We start from the raw sequence: 23,530 nt of genomic DNA on the forward strand, positions 1-23,530 counted from the left end.
GGGTTTAAGAAGGGCCTGAGCAGATTCAATCTGTCTTTCATTAAAACCAGACAAACAGAGTTAGGATGAGGGAGGCAGAATCCCAAGGTTGAATGAGTAACAACTCTCTCTTTCTCTATGGTTATTCTCTGACCCTGAGCTGGAGGATGGGAGTCTGAATGTGTGACAGGGGCCGTAGCTGGCGCGAGATAAAAGTACATTTGATGGCTGTGACGGTCTGTTCAGTTAATGCTACAGTCTGGAACTGGTAAATCAGTGTTTTGACTTTTGAATTAGTGATATATAGCCATTGATCCTTGAAGAATATAGCTGGGGGGGTTTCCAGAATCATAGACTGTCGCTTTAATAACACATATAGATCTATGGCAGAGCTGCTCAATTCCAGGCCTTGAGGAACAAAGAAAGGCTGGTTTTCTTTCCTCCTTTGTGGTTGATTGATCATTTTATGTCATGGACAGATAGTTCACTCACCTGGAGTTCTGAGTTCTGAATGGGTTCTTTAGTAGAAGATCTCTATAGAAGTGATTTCAGTTTATTAGGTCTAATTTAGCTCTATGACAGGAAAGAGCTGGAATGGGTGGGAGGGAGAGAGAAAGAAGGAAAAGACATTGAGAGAGGAAGATGAATAGATAGTGCAGCTTTAAGAATGTTGTCGGAGGTAGTCATCAGTGGTCAAGATGGTCTTGATTTCCCTGTTAGGGGGCTCGGGGGCATCTTCCCCCACAAAAAAAAGTCTAATTTACCAGCTAAATGCTGTCCTCTGGTGCACTCTGGACATGCTCTGCATATGGAGGAAATAGATTTTAAATCTCCCAGATATAACTGATTTTAATCTCCCAGATATAACTCCTACTCTTCCCTCCCTCCCCTCCCTCCCCCTCCCTCCCTCCCGGTCCCTTTCCCTCCCCCTCCCTCCCTCCCTCCCTCCTCCCGGTCTTTTTTCTCTCTCCCTCTTCCCCCTCTTTCTCCAGGCACGAGGAGAGACATCCAATTCCTTGTGGTTTGGTAAAGGAGGGTGAGTTACCCATCACTGCTCACAACAAAATATCACATACAGTAACTACCACTCTACCACGGCAGCTCAGTGCAGTTACCACAATGAGATTTACATACTTACAGTAAATGCTATACTAATTAGTGTAGTACAATGATCAATAAATAAATGATTGCCACTACTGTGAATATGTAATACTGTAAAGTGTACATTTTCAGATTTTCCTCTTAAAATAGAGGATAGTTTCATCCACTGGCTCCAGTCCAGTGTGTATTGACTGATTTGCCCTATGTGGACTGGCAGCTCATTTGTAAATGGCAGACCTTATTTTAGAGTGTGACCGCAGCTGCATTGAAAGTAACCAGCCCAATATATGCACGCTCAGTTAGCCAAATACACATCTGGCTGCTCATTCATTCAGGTGGAGTATTTATTGCATATATACATTTGGGACTCCTTGGTCACCTTGGTTTCACTGTTCAAATGAGTATGGCCAGGAAGTGACCACCCTCCCAAGAGCTTCATGTATAGAATAGAATAATTATTAGATTAGTCATACATTATTGTCCAGTTTTAAAAGAAAATAGCAATAAAAAAAAACATCTGGAGCACCTTGACATCATCATTTCACTTCAACAAAATAGTCTAAACTTATCCGTAGAAGCGGATATAGGTCTGAGAGGTATACAGTATATTTGTTGGCTGGTGTATAACAGTAAGGTTGTTTTACCTGCTCAGGGTAGGAGAGGTTCTGTACAGCATCGACAGCATGCCTGACCTACGCAAGAAGAAAGGCCCCACCCTGGTCAGAGACCTCGTAAGAGACCACACACACACACCACAGCAACTTTACCTTGGCACATGCCACCCCCTCCCCCTTTTGGAATCATTACTGCCATTATTGGCCTTTCTGTCTGTTCCGTTTCCTCTGCAGTACTCTGGGGACCTAGCTCCCTCCCACAGACATCACACCCGCTCACTCTTTAGCCAGTCTTGTGTCCTGGGAAATTGTGAAACCATGGCACAAAATGAGGGATTACCATTTTGCAGTGGATAGTGTGACAGGAAGTCTATAGCCATGACTCTAACTGTGGCATCCTCCACCTGAGTCATATAGCTGTCAGGCAGCGAATAAGATGCCTACGTACGTAAAAGGAGGATGAGGGCAGAATATATTAAAAACTAAAAGCTGTTTAACACACAGACAAAACAGGCACACACACATTCATTTACATACACACCCTCTGCCTCCTTCCCCTTTCTTATACATTGTATATCAACATTATCACATGCCACTCAATGAGACATGAGTATAAATCAATATGCCATATACAATTCTGATATGGTGTTTGTTTGCTAACATATGTTCCCTCTCCCCCTTCCCTTGCCTCTCTACTTCTATCATGCAGTTACAGGCCATGGTGAGTACCTGTACAAACACATATATAGTACCACTCAAAAACCCTTGTAAACATAATAGCCATACTTTATTTACACTATATATACAAAAGTAGGTGGACACCCCTTCTACTGAGTGGATTTGGTTATTTCAGCCACACCCGTTGCTGACAGGTGTATAAAATCGGGCACACCGCCATGCAATCTCCATAGTCAAACATTTGCAGTAAAATGGCCTTACTGAAGAGCTCAGTGACTTTTAAAGTGGCACCATCATAGGATACCACCTTTCAAACAAGTCAGTTTGTCAAATTTCTTCCCTGCTAGAGTTGCACCAGTCAACTATAAGTCATGTTATTGTGAAGTTGAAACGTCTAGGAGCAACAACGGCTCAGCCACGACGTGGTAGGCCACACAAACTCACAGAATGGGACCGCCAAGTGCTGAAGCGCATAGCGTGTAAAAATCATATGTCCTCGGTTGCAACACTGGGTTCCAAACTGCCTCAGGAAGCAACGTCAGCACAAGAGCTGTTCGTCAGGAGCTTCATGAAATAGATTTCCATGGCCGAGCAGAAGCACACAAGCCTAAGGTCATCATGTGCAATGCCAAGCGTTGGTTGGAGTGGTGTAAAGCTTGCCGCCATTGGACTCTGGAGCGGTGGAAACACGTTCTCTGGATTGATGAATCACGCTTCACCATCTGGCAGTCCGGCCGACGAATCTGGGTTTGGCGGCTGCCAGGAGAACGCTATCTGCCCGAATGCATAATGCCAACAGTAAAGTTTGGTGGGGGAGGAATAATGGTCTGGGCGTGTTTTTCATGGTACGGGCTAGGCCCCTTAGTTCCAGTGAGTAAAATCTTAACGCTACAGCATACAATGACATTCTAGACAATTCTGTGCTTCCAACTTTGTTTCAACAGTTTGGGCAACGCCCTTTCCTGTTTCAGCACAAAGCGAGGTCCATACAGAAATGGTTTGTCGAGATCGGTGTTGATGAACTTGACTGGCCTGCACAGAGCCTTGACCTCAACCCCATCGAACACCTTTGGGATGAATTGGAACGCTGACTGCAAGGGAGGCCTAATCACCCAACATTAGTGCCCAACCTCACTGATGCTCTTGTGAATGAATGGAAGAAAGTCCATGCAGAAATGTCCCAACATCTAGAGGAAAGTCTTCCCAGAAGAGTCGAGGCTGGAGCAGCTCCATAATAATGACCATGTTTTTGGAATGAGATTTTCACATACTTTTGGTCATGTAGGGTCAAGGCTCAAATTGAATGTATCATTTATACTCTCTCTCCCTCCCTCCCTTTCTGGATGAGTCTCTACCCCCCAGTCTAATGGCCTCTCAGAATGCTCAGCCAAGGCTGGGATCACCAAGACGATGGCCTGCAGCACCTTGGCAATGAGGACCTGGTGGGTCACACAACTTATGACCTCAGCGTGTCTCAGCAGAGCTAAAAAATATCCATTCAGTTTAATTGTCATTTCAATCAACTTTATTATTATCATCCCCAGGGGCAAGGATCACCTGCCAAGGAACATAACACTCTGGGAGGAGAACAATGGAGTTGTCAACACTTTTTACTGGCTGAAATGGAATTGATTTATTAAACAACCAAGGTTTTTGGAGCTCCTGCCTTGCTGAGGTTCAGCTTGAGGTGGTGAATACCATATTCATCCCTCTGATATGTCTGCCAGACATGCAGAGATTTTTCGCTCACCTGGTCTCAGATCCCTTCTGCAGAAGAGTAATGTGTACATAGCAATGATAGGAGGACCATGTGAGGTTATGACCAGCCCCAAGCGACTTGGTGTATAGCGAGAATAGGAGAGGGCCTAGAACAGAGCACCTGGGGCACCAGTGGTGAGGGGCTGCTGGTGAGGAGACAGATTCTCGCCCGCCACCTGGTATGAGGTGCTCGAGTGCGGGGTCAAATGTCTGATGGTTCACAGTATCTAGAGGATGAGAGCGATGCCAGGACCTTCTCAATGCCGACTGCCTGCAGAGTAAGGAACACATATGTGCACACACACGAACACATGCAGGAGCATTTCGAGATTAACATCGGCTAACCATGTCTATGTGAGCAACAACAACAACAAATATTTGACATACATTACCAGTCAAGTCTGGACACACGAACTCATTCCAGGGTTTTTCTTTATTTTTGACTAGTCTTGAAACCTGACATTTGGATAACAAGAATCATTCTGAAATAACACCTGTGGAGCTGGCATGGACGGCACGCAATAAAGTTTTAAATAAATGAACATTTACTGGTCTGTAGTTTTGACATTCTTCAGGGAGCCACCCTGTGGTTTTTTCAGAAGGGGTGCAACCCTTGGCATTCTCTTGAACCAGCTTCATGATGTAGTCACCTGGATGATTTGATGAACAGGTGTGCCTTGTTAAAAGTTCATTTGTGACGCGAGAAGAGAGTTTTATTTCTTAACCTCTCTAGGGTATGTCCCATCTGGGTTGTTGGTACGGGCAAATCTGGCCAACATCCAGTGAGATTGCAGAGCTCCAAATTCAAATACAGAAATGCATTATAAAAATTCAGAAAACAAAACATATTTTACATAGGTTTAAAGATGAACTTTAGAGTGAGGTTGCACCCCTTCTGAAAAAACCTACACTCGTCCCTCCGATGTCAGAAATGGTTTGACCAGTATCCCTTCTCTCTTTTCTCTCAAAACTCTTGACGTGCCCCATCCTTGGGATGAATTGGACCGCTATCTCTCTCAGAATGACCTTCTTGATTAGTGCCCAACCTCACTCAGGTTTCAAGACTAGTCATTCCATGCAGAAATGTCCCAACATCTAGAGGAAAGTCTTCTCTGTATCGAGGAGCAGCTCCGCACTGCTAATGACCTAACTCTTTTTCCTCTGAGATTTCATCCTTCTAGACCTATCGGCTGCCTTCAACTGTGAACCATCATTTATACTCCTCTCCACCCTCTCCGAGTTGGGCATCTCCGGCGAAAGCCCACGCTATTGCGTCCTACCTGACAGGTCGCTCCTACCAGGTGGCGTGGCCTGTCTCCTCACCACGCGCTCTCACCACTCTGTCCCCCAGGGCTCTGTTCTAGGCCCTCTCTTAATCTCGCTGGGATCACCACAGTCACTTGGCTCTGTCATAACCTCACATGGTCACTCCTATCAGCTTGTCTCAGCAGAGCTAAAAAAATATCCATTCAGTTTAATTTCTCATTTCAATCAACCTTATTATTATCCCCCAGGTGGCAATTTTCATGTCTGGCAACATAACAGTGTGGAAAGAACATGATCACCACACTTTTTTACTGCTGAAATGCAATCAACAAGGTTTTTGGCAGCTCCTCTTCCTCCCGGGGAGGTGCATGTATAATTAATACCATATTCCTCCCTCTGCCACTCTTGACTCTGCCTTTGTGTCCTCCTCCCAGAGCGCTAAGAACCTCTCCCCCTCTCCTGGACATCCCTTCTGCAGAAGAGTCATCAAGAAACATCAAGGCGGTGTCCCCCATCTTCCTGTAGGTTCATGCCCTACAACATCCGCAGAGACCCTGCCTCACACAGGAACCGGCGCAGGTCCTAATCCAGGCACCTGTCATCTCCCGTCTTGATTACTGCAACTCGCTGTTGGCTGGGCTCAAATGCCTGTGCCAGGACCTTCTCAATGCCGACTGCCTGCAGAGTAAGGTGTTCATATGTGCACACACACGTTCACATGCACAAGCATTTCGCTACACTTCCATTAACATCGGCTAACCATGTCTATGTGAGCAACCGCAACAAACCATTTGACTACATTACCAGTCAAGTCTGGACACACGGCAACTCATTCCAGGGTTTTTCTTTATTTTTACATTTTCTACATTGTAAAACAAGGACACATCAAAATTATGAAATAACACCTGTGGAATCATGTAGTAACCACTGAGTGTTAAATAAATGAACATTTATTTTATAAAACTGTTCAAAGCTCTGCCCCCTTTGCTGGAACAAACTCCCTTTGCACACCCTTGGCATTCTCTCAACCAGCTTCATGATGTAGTCACCTGAAACCCCATTTCAAGGAATACAGGTGGCCTTGTTAATTTGTGGAATTGTAAGTATTTCTTAACCCCCTAGGGTATGTCCCATCCCAACAAGTGAGATTGCAGAGGCTGTTCCAAATGGTCAAATACAGAAATGCTCATTTGTAAAAATTCTGAAAACAAAACATATTTTACAATAGGTTTAAATGATGAACTGTAAATGTTAATCCAACCACTGTGTCAGATTTATAAAATGCTTTTCAGCAAAAGCATACCCAGCCCAGAACATACCTAGCCCAAAACATAGCCTAGTTGACAAATTATTACAAACAGTAACCAGCCAAGCAGAAGTGTTACAAAACTCAGAAATAGAGATAAAATGAATCCCTGACCTTTGATGATCTTCATATGGTGGCACTCAGAAGACATTCATTTACTCAATAAATGTTCCTTTTGTTCGATAACGTCTCTTTATATCCAAAAACCTCCTTTTTGTTCGCACGTTTTCTTCAGTAATCCACAGGCTCAAATGCAGTCAAAACTCCAAATTGTATCCGTAAAGTTCATAGAAACATGTCAAACGATGTTTATATTCAATCCTCAGATTGTTTTTAGCCTAAATGATCTATAATATTTCAACCGGACAATAACGTTGTCAATATAAAAGGTAAACAAGAAATGCACTCTCAGGATTGCGCATGAAAAAGCTCTGTGACATGTCAGGGTCCACTCATTCAGACAGGTCTTACTTCCTCATTTATAAGAATACAAACCTGAAACAATTTCTAAAGACTGTTGACATCTAGTGGAAGGCATAGGAACTGCAAATTGAGTCCGAAGTGAATGGATACTGTAATAATATAATAATAATAATAATATATGCCATTTAGCAGACGCTTTTATCCAAAGCGACTTACAGTCATGTGTGCATACATTCTACGTATGGGTGGTCCCGGGGATCGAACCCACTACCCTGGCGTTACAAGCGCCATGCTCTACCAACTGAGCTACAGAAGGACCATGGCATTGAATAGAAAACTACAAAACAAAAACAAAAAAATCTTCCTGAATGGATTTTTCTCAGGTTTCCTCTTGCCAAATCAGTTCTGATATACACAGACACTATTTTAACAGTTTTGGAAACTTTAGAGTGTTTTCTATCGAAATCTACCAGTTATATGCATATCATATCTTCTGGACCCGAGTAGGTGGTTTAATTTGAGGATGCTTTTCATCCAAAATTACGAATGCTGCCCCCTTCCCTAGAGGTTATTGCGTTTGAGCAAATCAGTTGTGTTGTGATAAGGTAGGGTTGGTATTTTTTAAATTTTATTTTATTTATTTTTATTTTTATTTTTTTATTTTTTTATTTCAGAAGATAGCCCGATTTGGTAAAAGACAAAGTCCATATTATGGCAAGAACAGCTCAAGTAAGCAAAGAGAAAGATAGTCCATCATTACTTTAAGACATGAAGGTCAGTCAATCCGGAAAATGTCAAGAACTGTGATAGTTTCTTTGAGTGCAGTCGCAAAAACCATCAAGCGCTATGATGAAACTGGCTCTCATGAGGACCCCCACAGGAAAGCAAAACCCAGAGTTACCTCTGCTGTAAAGGATAAGTTCATTAGAGTTACCAGCCTCAGAAATTGCAGCCCAAATAAATGCTTCAGAGTTCAAGTATCAGACACATCTCAACATCAACTGTTCAGAGGAGACTGCATGAATTAGGCCTTCAGGGTTGAATTGCTGCAAAGAAACCACCACCAAAGGACACCAATAAGAAGAAGAGACTTGCTTGGGCCAGGAAACACGAGCAATGGACATTAGACTGGTGGAAATCTGTCCTTTGGTCTGTTGAGTCCCAATTTGTGATGTTTGGTCCCAACCGCCTGGTCTTTGTGAGATGCAGAGTAGATGAACAGATAATCTCCGCATGTGTGTTGTTCCCACCGTGAAGTATGGAGGATGAGGTGTGATGGTGTGGGGTGCTTTACTGGCGACACTGTCTGTGTTTTATTTAGAATTCAAGGCACACTTAACCAGCATGACTACCACAGCATTCTGCAGCAATACGCCATCCCATCTGGTTTGCGCTTAGTGGGACTATCATTTGTTTTTCAACAGGACCATGACCCAACACACCTCCAGACTGTGTAAGGACTATTTGACCAAGAAAGAGAGTGATGGAGGGCTGCATCAGATGACCTGGCCTCCACAATCACCCGATCTCAACCCAATTGAGATGTTTTGGAATGAGTTGGACCGTAGAGTGAAGGAAAAGCAGCCAACAAGTGCTCAGCATATGTTGGAACTCCTTCAAGACTGTTGGAAAAGCATTCCTCATGAACCTGGTTGAGAGAATGCCAAGAGTGTGCAAAGCTGTCATCAAGGCAAAGGGTGGCTACTTTGAAGAATCTCAAATATAAAATATATTTTGAATTGTTTAACACCTTTTGGGTTACTAGATGATTCCATATGTGTTATTTCATAGTTTTAATGTTTTCACTATTATTCTACAATGTAGAAAATAGTCTAAATAAAGAAAGACCCTTGAATGAGTAGGTGTGTCCAAACTTTGGACTGGTACTTTATGTAGAACTAGTGTATCTTGTATTTGTACATTACACACACTATATTTTCTCCTTACACTCTCTACATACAGAGAGACATACACACCCATTACTCTCCTCTTTCTCCTCCCCTCTTCCTTTTCAATGTATCTCCTGTGTAATGTGCTGTTATCCCTTCTGTTTCTCTCCTTATCACTCCCTCCATCCTTATTACTTCTCTAATTCACATTCCCCAAAATGAGATTTTCGCTACTGATTTACTGTCTCTTTTATCTCCTATTACTCACTTGTCCCCTCTCCCCACTATTCCTCAGGAGCCTTTACTCTGATGGTTTACCCAAATGATTCTCACTGCCTCTTTTCTCACTCCATCTCCTATTCTCCATCTATACCAGGGATGGGCAACTTTGATTGGGCTGGGGGCCACAAAAAAATCTGAACTCATCATGAAGGGCCACAGTGGCAGTGGGGGGGAATTGATCTATACCCTTTTCTCTCTCCCTCATTTTTTCCCCCTCCATCTTTCTCTTCTCCTTGTCTTTCTCCCTCCTTCATGCCCTTTTTCTTATTACCTCTCTCTCTTCTCTCTTTATCCTCTCCTTTCTTCCAGCTCTTTTCCTATATGCTAACCCCTATTCTCCCTCTCTCTCGTCTCCCAGGGGCAGCGGAGAAGAGTTCTAAGCATGGAGCGGAGGACCGAACCCAGAACATCATCATGGTTTTAAAGGACAGGATGAAGATCCGAGAGAGGAACAAACCAGAAATCTTCGAGCTCATCCAGGAAGTGTTTAGTGTCATCAAGGCGACGCACGGCACTCAGATGAAGCAGATCAAACAGAGCATGCTCGATGGGACGTCCAAGTGGTCGGCCATGATCAGCATGACTGGTAAAACAAGGACTGGGATTGAGATTGAGATTATATTTGGTAGGTGTTGGGAATTTAGAATATGAGGGTGTTGGTTACTGACTGACAGTAGGAACAGTGCATCAGTAGACTTGTCTTTGCCAACCAGAGAATAAATTATATTTGAGTACTTTCTTTAGCATATGCTCTTATGCAAAGTGTTTTTGGTGTGTAAGTAAGGACACTGAAACGACCAATTAGCTCATACACTCTGTGTGGTGTATTTTTATTTTATTTATTTTTTTATTTCACCTTTATTTAACCAGGTAGGCTAGTTGAGAACAAGTTCTCATTTTGCAACTGCGACCTGGCCAAGATAAAGCATAGCAGTGTGAACAGACAACACAGAGTTACACATGGAGTAAACAATTTAGCAAGTCAATAACACAGTAGAAAAAAATGGGCAGTCTATATACAATGTGTGCAAAAGGCATGAGGAGGTAGGCGAATAATACAATTTTGCAGATTAACACTGGTGATAAATGATCAGATGGGCATGTACAGGTAGAGATATTGGTGTGCAAAAGAGCAGAAAAGTAAATAAATAAAAACAGTATAAAAACAGTATGGGAATGAGGTAGGTGAAAAGGGTGAGCTATTTACCAATAGACTATGTACAGCTGCAGCGATCGGTTAGCTGCTCGGATAGCTGATGTTTGAAGTTGGTGAGGGAGATAAAAGTCTCCAACTTCAGCGATTTTTGCAATTCGTTCCAGTCACAGGCAGCAGAGTACTGGAACGAAAGGCGGCCAAATGAGGTGTTGGCTTTAGGGATGATCAGTGAGATACACCTGCTGGAGCGCGTGCTACGGATGGGTGTTGCCATCGTGACCAGTGAACTGAGATAAGGCGGAGCTTTACCTAGCATGGACTTGTAGATGACCTGGAGCCAGTGGGTCTGGCGACGAATATGTAGTGAGGGCCAGCCGACTAGAGCATACAAGTCGCAGTGGTGGGTGGTATAAGGTGCTTTAGTGACAAAACGGATGGCACTGTGATAGACTGCATCCAGTTTGCTGAGTAGAGTGTTGGAAGCCATTTTGTAGATGACATCGCCGAAGTCGAGGATCGGTAGGATAGTCAGTTTTACTAGGGTAAGCTTGGCAGCGTGGGTGAAGGAGGCTTTGTTGCGGAATAGAAAGCCGACTCTGGATTTGATTTTTGATTGGAGATGTTTGATGTGAGTCTGGAAGGAGAGTTTGCAGTCTAGCCAGACACCTAGGTACTTATAGATGTCCACATATTCAAGGTTGGAACCATCCAGGGTGGTGATGCTAGTCGGGCATGCGGGTGCAGGCAGCGATCGGTTGAAAAGCATGCATTTGGTTTTACTCGCGTTTAAGAGCAGTTGGAGGCCACGGAAGGAGTGCTGTATGGCATTGAAGCTCGTTTGGAGGTTGGATAGCACAGTGTCCAATGACGGGCCGAAAGTATATAGAATGGTGTCGTCTGCGTAGAGGTGGATCAGGGAATCGCCCGCAGCAAGAGCAACATCATTGATATATACAGAGAAAAGAGTCGGCCCGAGAATTGAACCCTGTGGCACCCCCATAGAGACTGCCAGAGGACCGGACAGCATGCCCTCCGATTTGACACACTGAACTCTGTCTGCAAAGTAATTGGTGAACCAGGCAAGGCAGTCATCCGAAAAACCGAGGCTGTTGAGTCTGCCGATAAGAATTTGGTGATTGACAGAGTCGAAAGCCTTGGCGAGGTCGATGAAGACGGCTGCACAGTACTGTCTTTTATCGATGGCGGTTATGATATCATTTAGTACCTTGAGTGTGGCTGAGGTGCACCCGTGACCGGCTCGGAAACCAGATTGCACAGCGGAGAAGGTACGGTGGGATTCGAGATGGTCAGTGACCTGTTTGTTGACTTGGCTTTCGAAGACCTTAGATAGGCAGGGCAGGATGGATATAGGTCTATAGCAGTTTGGGTCAGGGTGTCTCCCCCTTTGAAGAGGGGGATGACTGCGGCAGCTTTCAATCCTTGGGGATCTCAGACGATATGAAAGAGAGGTTGAACAGGCTGGTAATAGGGGTTGCGACAATGGCGGCAGATAGTTTCAGAAATAGCGGGTCCAGATTATCAAGCCCAGCTGATTTGTACGTATGCCCAGAGTCTAATGGTGTGACTGTGTCCGTCTCTCAGTGCAGTGTGCACAGGGCCTTCAGGCCAAGGACAAGACTGGCTCCAGTGATCCCTATGTCACAGTTCAAGTGGGCAAGACCAAGAAGAGGACCAAGACCATCTATGGTAACCTCAATCCTGTCTGGGATGAGAACTTCCACTTGTGAGTACAGCGAGTGTGTGTCTGTCGGTCTGTGCGTGGCTATGTGTGGTTAAGTCTGACTTCATCTCGTAGCGAATGCCACAACTCGTCGGACCGGATCAAGGTACGCGTGTGGGACGAAGACGATGACATCAAGTCCAGGGTGAAGCAGAAGTTCAAACGGGAGTCCGATGACTTCCTGGGTCAGACCATCATCGAGGTCCGCACACTCAGCGGCGAGATGGACGTATGGTACAACCTGGGTGAGTGATGGAGGGGGAGAGAGGGAGTTTTGGGGAAAGAGATGGGTGGGAGAGGAGAGAGAGAGAGATGAAGGAAATGGACAGATGAAGAAGGAGAGAATGATCAGAAGAGAAGAGGGCATTAGAAGTCAACCCAATAGAATGTCTTGATGCGAGTGTGTTGGTGTCCTCTGACAGACAAGAGAACAGACAAGTCTGCTGTGTCTGGAGCCATCCGGATGCACATCAGTGTAGAGATCAAAGGAGAGGAGACTGTGGCTCCCTACCATGTCCAGTACACCTGCCTACATGAAGTAAGACCTACCATACCTCAACTTACCTTACCTACCACACACACTCTCTCTACCCCCCCCCCCCCCCCACACACACACACCTCTAACAGCTTTTCCCCGCTGTGTGTGAAGCACCTGTTCCAGTACACTACAGAGGAGCAGAACAGTGGTGTGGTGAAGATCCCTGATGCTAAAGGAGACGACGCGTGGAAGGTGTACTTCGAGGAGACTCCTCAGGAGATCGTGGATGAGTTCGCCATGCGTTACGGAGTGGAGTCCATCTACCAGGCTATGACGTCAGTACCATCACCATACAAAACACATACAGAGAGTTTGGAAATTGGTATTAACCAGAGACTTTGCTATACATAAATACATTTATACAATGGGTGGTTCTAATCCTGAACGCTGATTGGTTAAAACCGCATTCCAGCCCGTGTCTATTCCACAAGTTACCACCTGCTAAATCTATGATGTTAAAATGCCTATTTACTCTGTTCCATCTGACTGTGCAATCCACTGTCTCATCAACCCAGCCAGGCAATGTATAAGTTTGATCTCCACTATAAAAACATCTAGACATTATCTCACATTTTTCTTAGACTAACATTTAGTTTTCAACAGCAGAGATTTGTATAAACCTTGCTGTCTGTCTCTCCTGACATTTGCAACATTGAATTTTAATATTTATAAAATCTCCAGCTGTCCCTTAGTAATGAACGTATCGGGACAAGACAGACAGGCAGGCAGTGTTTCTCAGACAGTCAAAATCATGAATCATCTGGCATCATTTGTATTGACATATAGAAAGTAATGTAAATTGGAAAAAAGGTCAAACAAAACGAAGTGCGGCTAGTTTGCAGTCTTTCCAGCTTCAGATTGAAGTGATTGTGTTAGTTGGCTAGCTCCTCTGAACAACAATGTCCTAAAGATAGAGTATATTTTCTATATCCAGGTGAAATCGTGCAGCATTAGTTATGGATGTATCCAAATAAATGTCACTGGAAAAAAGTTGAAACAAATGCAACTGCAGATACTTTGCTGTTATTCTGGCGGCACTGTTTGATGTGACATTAGTCGTAGTTGGCTAACTAGCAAGCATGGGATAAGAACGTTGTCAGCCAGTATGGCAATGGAACATTTAGAACGAACGACTGGGTTATAGATACAGAACAAAAAGACTGAACAAATGACCAGCCGGCTTGGGTAGCAACCCTAAATTTGTGTCAGGACTATATCTTGTGGAAGGATGAAATAGTATGAATAAATTCATAAAAATGCTGTTTTTATTGGAAATATGTAAACTATTATTTGAATATGTTGGTAACCAGTTGTATAAAAGTGGAACTGACCCTCTATGGCTTTGCATTATTTTCCAGAGAACCCCGAGTAGATTATCCCTTTCAGACCATTGCTATAATTTAATACATTTGCCGCTATAAATGTATTCAACATCCACTGAAGTATCTGGCAAGTTTACTAGATAGCTACTGTAGTTGCTTTGGTAACCAAACAAACTTACTAGTTTAGTTAACCAACCCATCAATCCTAGTTTGCTATTATGAAAATCGAACTAAAATCACATTTTATTGGTCACAGACCAGATGTTAATGTGAGTGAAGCAAAATGTAGAATGCTTCTGCTTCTAGTTCCGACAGTGCGATAATAGCTAACAAATAATCTAACAATTCCCCAACAACTACCTAATAAACACAAGTCTAAAGGGGTGAATGAGAATATGTACATATAAATATATGGATGAGTGATGGCTGTGCGGCATGGGCAAGGTGCAATAGATGGTATAAAATATAGTATATACATGTGATATGAGTAATGTAAGATGTGTAAACATTACTAAAGTGTCATTATTTGAAGTGGCATTGTTTAAAGTGACTAGTGATCCATGTATTAAAGTGGCCAGTGATTTGGTCTCGATGTAGGCAGCAGTCTCTCTGAGTTGGAGGTTTGATGGGCTTGAGAGAGAAGCTGTTTTTCAGTCTCTCGGTCACAGCTTTGTTGCATCTCTACTGACCTCGCCTTCTGGATGGTAGAGGTGTGAACAGGGAGTAGCTTGTGTGGTAGTTGTGTGTCCTTGGTTTACCAGTGTCCTGTCAGTTTATTGTTACGATGTTCGTGTGAGTACCTGTGCTGTGTGTTTTGGCTTTTGTGCCATTGTGGATAGCACAGATGATTATGGGTGTCGTCCCGTGCGTTAACTTCTCTGGGATATGTGGGACGCTAGCGTCGCCAACAGCCAGTGAAATTGCAGGGCGCCAAATTCAAAACAGAAATCTCATAATTAAAATTCCTCAAACATACAAGTATTATACACCATTTTAAAGATAAACTTCTCCTTAATCCAGCCACAGTGTCTTATTTCAAAAAGGCTTTACAGCGAAAGCAGACCTTGCGATTATGTCAGGATAGCTCCTAGCCACAGAAAAACATACAGCCATTTTCCAACCAAGGAGATGTGTCACAAAACTCAGAAATAGCATTATAAGTATTAACTTACCACTGATGATCTTTATCAGAATGCACTCCCAGGAATCCCAGTTCCACAATAAATGTTTGTTTTGTTCAATAAAGTATAATTTATGTTCAAATACCCCCTTTTTGTTTGCGTGTTTAGTACAGTAATCCAAATGTACAATGGGCGAGCACTTAGTTCAGACAAAAAGTCAAAAAAGTTATATTACAGTTCGTAAAAACATGTCAAACGATGTATAGAATCAATCTTTAGGATGTTTTTATCATAAATCTTCAATAATATTCCAACCGGACAATTCCTTTGTCTTTAGAAATGAAAGGGAACGCAGCTCTCTTGGGTGACAAGACAAATTTTGGTTTTGGGTGACAAGACAAATTTCTTCAGCCTCCTGAGTTTGAAGAGTTGCTGTTATGCCGTCTTCACCACACTGTCTGTGTGGGTGGACCATTTCAGTTTGTCTGTGATGTGTACGCCGAGGAACTTAACTTTCCACCTTCTCCACTGCAGTCCCTTCGATGTGGATAGGGGGGTGATTCCCTCTGCTTTTTCCTGACGTCCACGATCATCTTCTTTGTTTTGTTGACGTTGAGTGAGAGGTTGTTTTCCTGACACCACACCCCGAGTGCCCTCACCTCCTCCCTGTAGCTTGTCTTGTCGTTGTTGGTAATCAAGCCCACTACTGTTGTGTTGTCTGCAAACGTGATAATTGAGTTGGAGGTGTGCATGGCCACGCAGTCATGGGTGAACAGGGAGTACAGGAGGGGGCTGAGCATGCACCCTTGTGGGGCCAGCAATGTAGAGATGTTGTTTCCTATTTTCACCACCTGGGGGTGGCCCGTCAAAGTCCAGGACCCAATTGCACAGGGCGGGGTTGAGATCCGAGGCCTCCAGCTTGACGATGAGCTTGGAGGGTACTAGGGTGTTGAATGTTGAGATGTAGTCAATTAACAGCATTCTTACATAGTTATTCCAGATGGGACAGGGCAGTGTGATGGCGATTGTGTCGTCTGTGGACCTGTTGGGGCGATATGCAAACTGAAGGGGGTCTAGGGTGGCCGGTAAGGTGGAGGGGATATGATCCTTGACTTGTCTCTCAAAGCACTTCATGACGACAGAAGTGAGTGCTACTGGGCAGTAGGCATTTAGTTCAGCTGTCTTTGCTTTCTTGGGTACAGGAGCAATGGTGGCCATCTTGAAGCATGTGGGGACAACATACTGGGATAGGAAATGATTGAATATGTCCGTAAACACAGCTAGTCTGCGCATGCTCTGAGGATGCGGCTAGGGATGCCGTCTGGGCCTGCAGCCTTGCGAGGGTTCAAATGTTTAAATGTTTTACTCATGCTGGCCACAGAGGAGAGGAGGGGGGTGCAGTCCTTGTTAGCGGGCTGCAATAGTGGCACTGTGTTATCCTCAAAGCGGGCAAAGAAGGTGTTTAGTTTGTCTGGAAGCAAGACGCTGGTGTCCGTGACGTGGCTGGTTTTCTTTTTGTAGTCCGTGATTTCCTGTAGACCCTGCCACATACATCTCGTGTCTGAGCCATTGAATTGCGACTCTTCTTTGTCCCTGTATCGGAATTTAGATTGTTTGATCGCCTTGCAGAGGGAATAACTACACAGCCATATTCCCAGACCTCTTTCCATGGTTAAATGCGGTGGTTCGCGCTTTTAGTTTTGCGCGAATGCTGCCATCAAAATGATCTTGAAGTGTGGATTCCGATTAGTCAGACCAGCGTTGAATGGTTCTAGTAACTGGTACATCCATTTATTTATACATTAGCATCAGCAGTTTTACAGGTTCCCAACCAATTTTGCTATTATGTGTTTTTTTCACGTTATTTGTAACTTATTTTGTATATAATGTTTCTGCCACCGTATCTTATGGCCAAAAATAGCCTCTGGATATCAGGACAGTGATCACTCACCTCGGATTAGACTAAGATTTTTTTCTTCAACAAGCAGGACGCACAGGACATTCTCCGAACACCCGACACGGCCAACATCCCAGTTATTTGCAAGAGGAAGAGACACAGGTACAGAGGACACAGAGTGGGGTGCCTCGTAAGGATCCACAGAAGGCGAGTGGGAAAGCTGCCGTTACCGTCAATATTACTCGCCAACGTGCAATCATTAGACAATAAATCAGTTTCATGGAATCGTGGCTGAATTATGACATGGTGACAGCTTGCGGGATATACGCTGCACTGGCAAGATAGAACAGCACGGGGGGGGGGGGGCAGTCTGTGCATATTTGTAAACAGCTGGTGCACGAAATCTAAGGAAGTCTCTAGATTTTGCTCGCCTGAAGTAGAGTATCTTGTGATAAAATGCAGACCGCACTATTTGCCTAGAGAGTTTTCAGCTTATTTACCACCACAGACGGATGCTGAAACTAAGACCGCACTCAGTCAGCTGTATAAGGAAATAAGCAAACAGGAAACCACTCACCTAGAGGCGGGGCTCCCAGTGTCCGGAGACTTTAATGCATGGAAACTTTAAACAGTTCTACCTAATTTTTTGTTAAATGTGCATTTGTTAAATGTGCAACCAGAGGGAGAAAAAAATCTAAATCACCTGTACTCCACACACAGAGACTCGTACAAAGCTCTCCCTCGCCCTCCATTTGGTAAATCCGACCACAATTCTATCCTCCTGATTCCTGCTTACAAGCAAAAACTAAAGGAGGAAGCACCAGTGACTCGGTCTGTAAAGAAGTGGTCAGATGAAGCAGATTCCTGTTCCTGGATTCTTCCGATGGCATTGAGGAGTACACCACATCGGTCACTGGCTTTATCAATAAGTGCGTCGAGGACGTCGTCCCCACAGTGGCTGTACGTATATACCCCAACCAGAAGCCATGGATTACAGGCAACATTCGCACTGAGCTCCAAACACCAGCGTCGAGGGGCATTATTACTTAATTATAGCATGGCATTGTTGAATACTCCTTTCTGATTGGTTAGAACGACATTCTAGAGCGTGCATTATTTCCAGAGCTACTTCAGTGGATGTTGGAACACATTTCTACCTGCAAATGAACACATTTCTAGCAAAATATGTTCCATAGAACGCCTGGTTGATTATCCCTTAAATAAATATATGTCTCTGGTTTTAACCTTACATTAAGGAGAGAACAAGTATTATGTACCATCTACCAGTGTGTCAACCCAGACATTCTGTTTTTGACTGTGATAACATGTAACAATACAGAATACAACACACTTGAGACTACTGTGGGCTACAACCTACACTGGACAGACAAACGACAATATGTTTCATACCTAAAAATCCCAGTTAATATGAATATAATTATTAAATTGTGTGTCCACAGCCATTTTGCATGCCTGTCGTCTAAGTACATGTGCCCTGGTGTACCCGCGGTGATGAGTACCCTTCTGGCCAACATCAATGCCTACTATGCTCACACCACCCAGTCCACCAATAACGTCTCGGCATCAGACCGCTTCGCCGCATCCAACTTTGGAGTGAGTTCATTAGTGTGTACTTTTAGGGGCGGTTTCCCAGGCATAGATTAAGCCTAGTCTTGGACCTAAAAGCTATTTCAATGGAGATTCTCTTTAGTCCAGGACTACACTCAATCTGTCCTGGAAACCAACCATTATTGTTTTAGGTTGACATTTTATTAAAGCTATTTCATTCAAAATCGTATGAACTGTGTTGATTAATTATGAATGGAAATGCCTTCTTAGAGATGAAATGATATGATAGAGATGACACGTCATGACATGTTGAACTGTGCAGGTACAGTTAAAAGGAAAGTAGTTTCAAAACCGGAACATTGTCCTGAGGGCCCTCAGCCCTAATACAGCCTCCAACCCCCATTTTCAAACAGTTGCCCAACCTACATCCCCCCCAACTGCCCAATCAGATTCACCAAACTAAGCTAGATCCTGTCCTGGGTTGACATAAGCAAAATATACACACAGATACTGTCAGCTGAGATGATGTTACAATTTCTTCTCCTTTTTTTTATCTTGTCCTGTGTGTGTGTGCCCTGTGTGGGTAGAAGGACAGGTTTGTAAAACTTCTAGACCAGCTCCACAACTCTCTGAGGATTGACCTTTCCATGTACAGGGTAATATCAACTTTTTCTTTCGCTGTTTTCTATTTTCCTTTTTTAAGTGTGTTAATTGTTTTGAGAGACTTTTAGAAGTGTTTTACTTTGCACAAACACTGGTTTATATTGTTATGTTTGAAAGTCACTGTTTTAGATTAGTCCTCTATTCCATTATAGGCATTTTCTATTTTAGTTTTTTTTCTTTTAATATTTTGTGTAATTAGATTTTTTACTTCCAGTTCCATCTGTAAGACACTGTATACAGGCTGTTAGATGTCATTTTCTTGCAGTTGACATTATTATATTTATATTTTACTTTTATTTGACCAAAAGTTGAAGGGCATGATGGAGGAGATAGTATAATTTTATAGTAGTCTATTCTATCAATATAAACATGACTTTCTAAGTTAGATAGGCCTTCAACAAAGCCATGTTTATTCTACCAGTCTTGTGATATCTGATCCTGTTTTTCAAGAACATATCTCTGTTCGTTACAGTGTTTGTGTGTTTCTACGCTGTTTTCAAGTATATGTTTGTGTTTGTAGAATAACTTCCCAGCTAGTAGCCCTGAGAGGCTGCAGGACCTCAAGTCCACTGTAGACCTGCTGACCAGCATCACCTTCTTCAGAATGAAGGTGAACAAAACTCTTCATCTTCTTCTTCATCTCTGTTTCCTCAAGTCCTAGAGCTGGCCTTTGCCGGCCAACATTTTATTTCAGGAAAGAAGCAATATATTATGTGTATTCATAAATAGACTTACTTGCTAAGCTAGCTCTTGAGTAGCCACTGAAGACCACCCTGGTCTCCTGAGCTTACATTCTGTTTCACTACACGGATTCAGTAAAACAAAACCAGAGCGCAGTGGTCAGGAGGGTTTGATCAGGCTAGCGCTTGAGGGTTAGGCAACATTTAGCACCAGTTAAGGTGTATGAGCCATATACAGTGCATTTTTCTACATTTTGTTTCGTTATAGCCTTAGTCTAAAATGTATTAAATAAATAAAAAATCCTCATAAATCTACACAGTACCCCATAATGACAAAGCGAAAATAGGTTTTTAGAAAATGTTGCAAATATAAAGTATAAAAAATAAAAAAATAAAAATGTTCCTAATTTACAGAAGTATTCAGACCCTTTGCTATGAGACTTGAAATTGAGCTCAGGTGCATCCTGTTTCGATTGATCATCCTTGAGATGATTCTACAACTTGATTGGAGTCCACCTGTGGTAAATTCAATTGATTGGACATGATTTGGAAAGGCACAAACCTATCTATATAAGGTCCCACAGTTGACAGTGCATGTCAGAGCAAAAACCAAGCCATGAGGTCAAAGGAATCGTCCTTAGAGCTCGGAGAGAGGATTTTGTCGAGGCACAGATCCGGGGAAGGGAACCAAAACATTTCTACAGCATTGACGGTCCTCAAGAACACAGTGGCCTCCATGGAATGGTAAAAGTTTGGAACTCCTCCTAGAGCTGGCCGCCCGGCCAAACTGAGCAATCGAGGTAGAAGGTCCTTGGTCAGGGAGGTGACCAAGAACCCGATGGTCACTCTGACAGAGCTCTAGAGTTCCTCTGTGGAGATGGAAGAACCTTCCAGAAGGACAACCATCACTGCAGCACTCTACCAATCAGGCCTTTTATGGTAGAGTGAACAGATTGAAGCCACTCCTCAGTAAAAGGCACATGACCGCCTGCTTGGAGTTTTTCAAAAGGCACCTAAAAGACTCTTAGAACATGAGAAACACAATTCTCTGGTCTGACAAAGCAAAGTTTGAACTCTTTGGCCAGAATGCCAAGTGTCACATTTGGAGGAAACCATTGCCTGGCCAATACCATCCCTACGGTGAAGCATTATGGTGGTAGTATCATGCTGTGGGGATGTTTTTCTGTGGCAGGGACTGGGAGACTAGTCAGGATCGAGGGAAAGATGAACGGAGCAAAGTACAGAGAGATCCTTGACGAGAACTTGCTCCAGAGCGCTCAGGCCCAACATTTTCTAAAAACCTCAGACTGGGGTGACGGTTCACCTTCCAACAGGACAACGACCCTAAGCACACAGCCAAGACAATGCAGGAGTGGCTTTGGGACAAGTTTCTGAATGTCCTTGAGTATCCCAGACAGAGCCTGGACTTGAACCCGATCTAACGTCTGGAGATACCTGAAAATAGCTGTGCAGCGACGCTCTCCATCCAACCTGACACGGCTCCAGAGGATCTACAGAGAAGAGCTCCAAATACAGGTCTGCCAAGCTTGTCGCGTCATACCCAAGAAGAGTCGGGGCTGTAATCGCTGCCAAGGCTGCTTCAACAAAGTACTGAGTAAAGGGTCTGAATACTTGTGTAAAAGTGATATTTCAAATTTGCCAACTTTTCTAAAAACCTGTTTTTGCTTTGTCATGATGGGATATTGTGTGTAGATTGATGAGGGGGAAAAAACAATTTCATCAATTTTAGAAAAAGTCTGGGGGTCTGAATAATTTCCGAATGCACTGCATGCTAAGCTAACTGACCTTTGAACTTACTGTGTGATCAGGTCCAGGAGCTGCAGAGCCCCCCCAGGGCCAGTCAGGTGGTGAAGGACTGTGTCAAAGCCTGTCTCAACTCCACATACGAATACATCTTCAACAACTGCCACGAACTCTATGGCAGAGAGTACCAGACAGACCCTGTAAGTGTGGTTGAATATGTGTGTGCATGCATTTCTGTGTGTGTCTGACCCTCTCTCTCTCCAGGCTAAGGCTGACATTCCAGAAGAGCAGGGTCCCAGCATCAAGAACTTGGATTTCTGGTCCAAACTCATCACCCTCATCGTCTCCATCATAGAAGAGGACAAGAACTCCTACACACCCTGTCTCAACCAGTGAGTGTGTCTCTCTCTCCTTCTGTCTCTCTCTCTATCGCTCTCCCTCCCTCTCCCCCTCTCTGAACACTGTTCTTCTGCCCCCTGTAGGTTTCCTCAGGAACTGAACGTGGGCATCATCAGTGCTGAGGTCATGTGGAACATGTTTGCTCAAGACATGAGATATGCCATGGAGGGTATGTGTGTGTGTGTGTGTGTGTTTGCGAGTGTGCATATGTGTGTTTTATCAATCAATAAGTCCCTAAACTAATGCTACCAACCTGTCTCTGGTTCCCAGAGCATGAGAAGAACCGCCTATGTAAGAGTGCTGATTACATGAACCTGCACTTCAAGGTTAAGTGGCTCTACAATGAATACTGTAAAGAGCTGCCCACCTTCCAGAAACGTGTACCTGAGTATCCAGCGTGAGTGTCTTTTATCTCATCTAATTCAGCTCTTTTTTTTTTTTAACGTAAAGTCCATGAAAATATATATATTTTGGGGGCTTGTTATCACATAATGAGATGATTTTGTGGACCCTTTCTCTGCCATCTCATAGGTGGTTTGAGCCGTTTGTCATCCAGTGGTTGGACGAGAACGAGGAAGTGTCCAGAGACTTCCTGCACGGTGCCCTAGTGAGGGACACAAAGGACGGGGTAAATTCACATCTGTTTCCTCTCTGAGATATCAAAAATAAATTGGCTATGTTTTGTATTACAGGCTTCTATTTGCCTTTTATTGTCATTTGTCCCGACGATACATTGTCATTGTAACTGCGTAGTCATTTCTCGATCATTGATACTGTAGGTTTATTACTTATTTGAGATTCATTGACATGATTTAAAACTCTTCAAAGTAAGTACCTTTACAAATGAACGGTGATGGATTGATTCAAATAAAGTCCAAGGTACTAAAGATCCTACTGATGTAGGTGTACTCTGATTTCACTGTGAATGTTGTAAACACCCAACAGAGAAAGGACTCCCCTGTCCTTCCCACCACACTCCCATCTGTACTTCCCTTTACTCAGCACCTAGTGGTCCAGGAGAGAGGAAGAGGCAGGTTAGAGGCTCCGCACAATCAATATATGGCCAATAACACACAGACATGAGACCTAACACACTGCAGCCCTCAAGGAACCAACAAGCACTCACTGAGTACGCATTTACTCGCACGCGGGTCGACGGAGATGAGCAGGTTCCCTCCCCTCATTCGCCTGTGGTCCTTGGGGTCCAATGTTTGTCACCCACAGCATCTTCTTGTTTCCTGTGTCAGCAGGAATCCAGGCTCACCGCCACCCTCCCCTTCACGACACCGCTCAATGCCCCGCTAATGACCGGGGGTTAATGAGGGCTCTGCTCCCCCATCATATCCCTAATCACCACACCATTCATGTGGAGAGAGGAACCAGC

At 43.8% G+C, this 23,530-nt stretch overlaps 1 protein-coding gene across 1 annotated transcript in view; it reads left to right on the forward strand.

Annotated features, from left to right (window-relative positions):
* Positions 1-23,530, forward strand: part of LOC118395053 (protein unc-13 homolog A-like) — a 90,294-nt gene that overhangs the window by 58,375 nt on the left and 8,389 nt on the right. The window contains exons 12-27 of the mRNA XM_052464278.1: positions 972-1,015; positions 1,733-1,811; positions 5,831-5,900; positions 9,655-9,882; positions 12,055-12,196; positions 12,269-12,438; positions 12,616-12,731; positions 12,843-13,006; positions 18,532-18,685; positions 19,228-19,296; positions 19,824-19,913; positions 21,813-21,947; positions 22,012-22,139; positions 22,230-22,315; positions 22,417-22,543; positions 22,678-22,774. Of these exons, the coding sequence (XP_052320238.1) occupies positions 972-1,015; positions 1,733-1,811; positions 5,831-5,900; positions 9,655-9,882; positions 12,055-12,196; positions 12,269-12,438; positions 12,616-12,731; positions 12,843-13,006; positions 18,532-18,685; positions 19,228-19,296; positions 19,824-19,913; positions 21,813-21,947; positions 22,012-22,139; positions 22,230-22,315; positions 22,417-22,543; positions 22,678-22,774 (1,899 nt within the window). The remainder of the gene's footprint in view (positions 1-971; positions 1,016-1,732; positions 1,812-5,830; positions 5,901-9,654; positions 9,883-12,054; positions 12,197-12,268; positions 12,439-12,615; positions 12,732-12,842; positions 13,007-18,531; positions 18,686-19,227; positions 19,297-19,823; positions 19,914-21,812; positions 21,948-22,011; positions 22,140-22,229; positions 22,316-22,416; positions 22,544-22,677; positions 22,775-23,530) is intronic.

The sequence above is a fragment of the Oncorhynchus keta genome, chromosome 15, assembly GCF_023373465.1.
Source record: "Oncorhynchus keta strain PuntledgeMale-10-30-2019 chromosome 15, Oket_V2, whole genome shotgun sequence".
Lineage (NCBI taxonomy): Eukaryota > Metazoa > Chordata > Actinopteri > Salmoniformes > Salmonidae > Oncorhynchus > Oncorhynchus keta.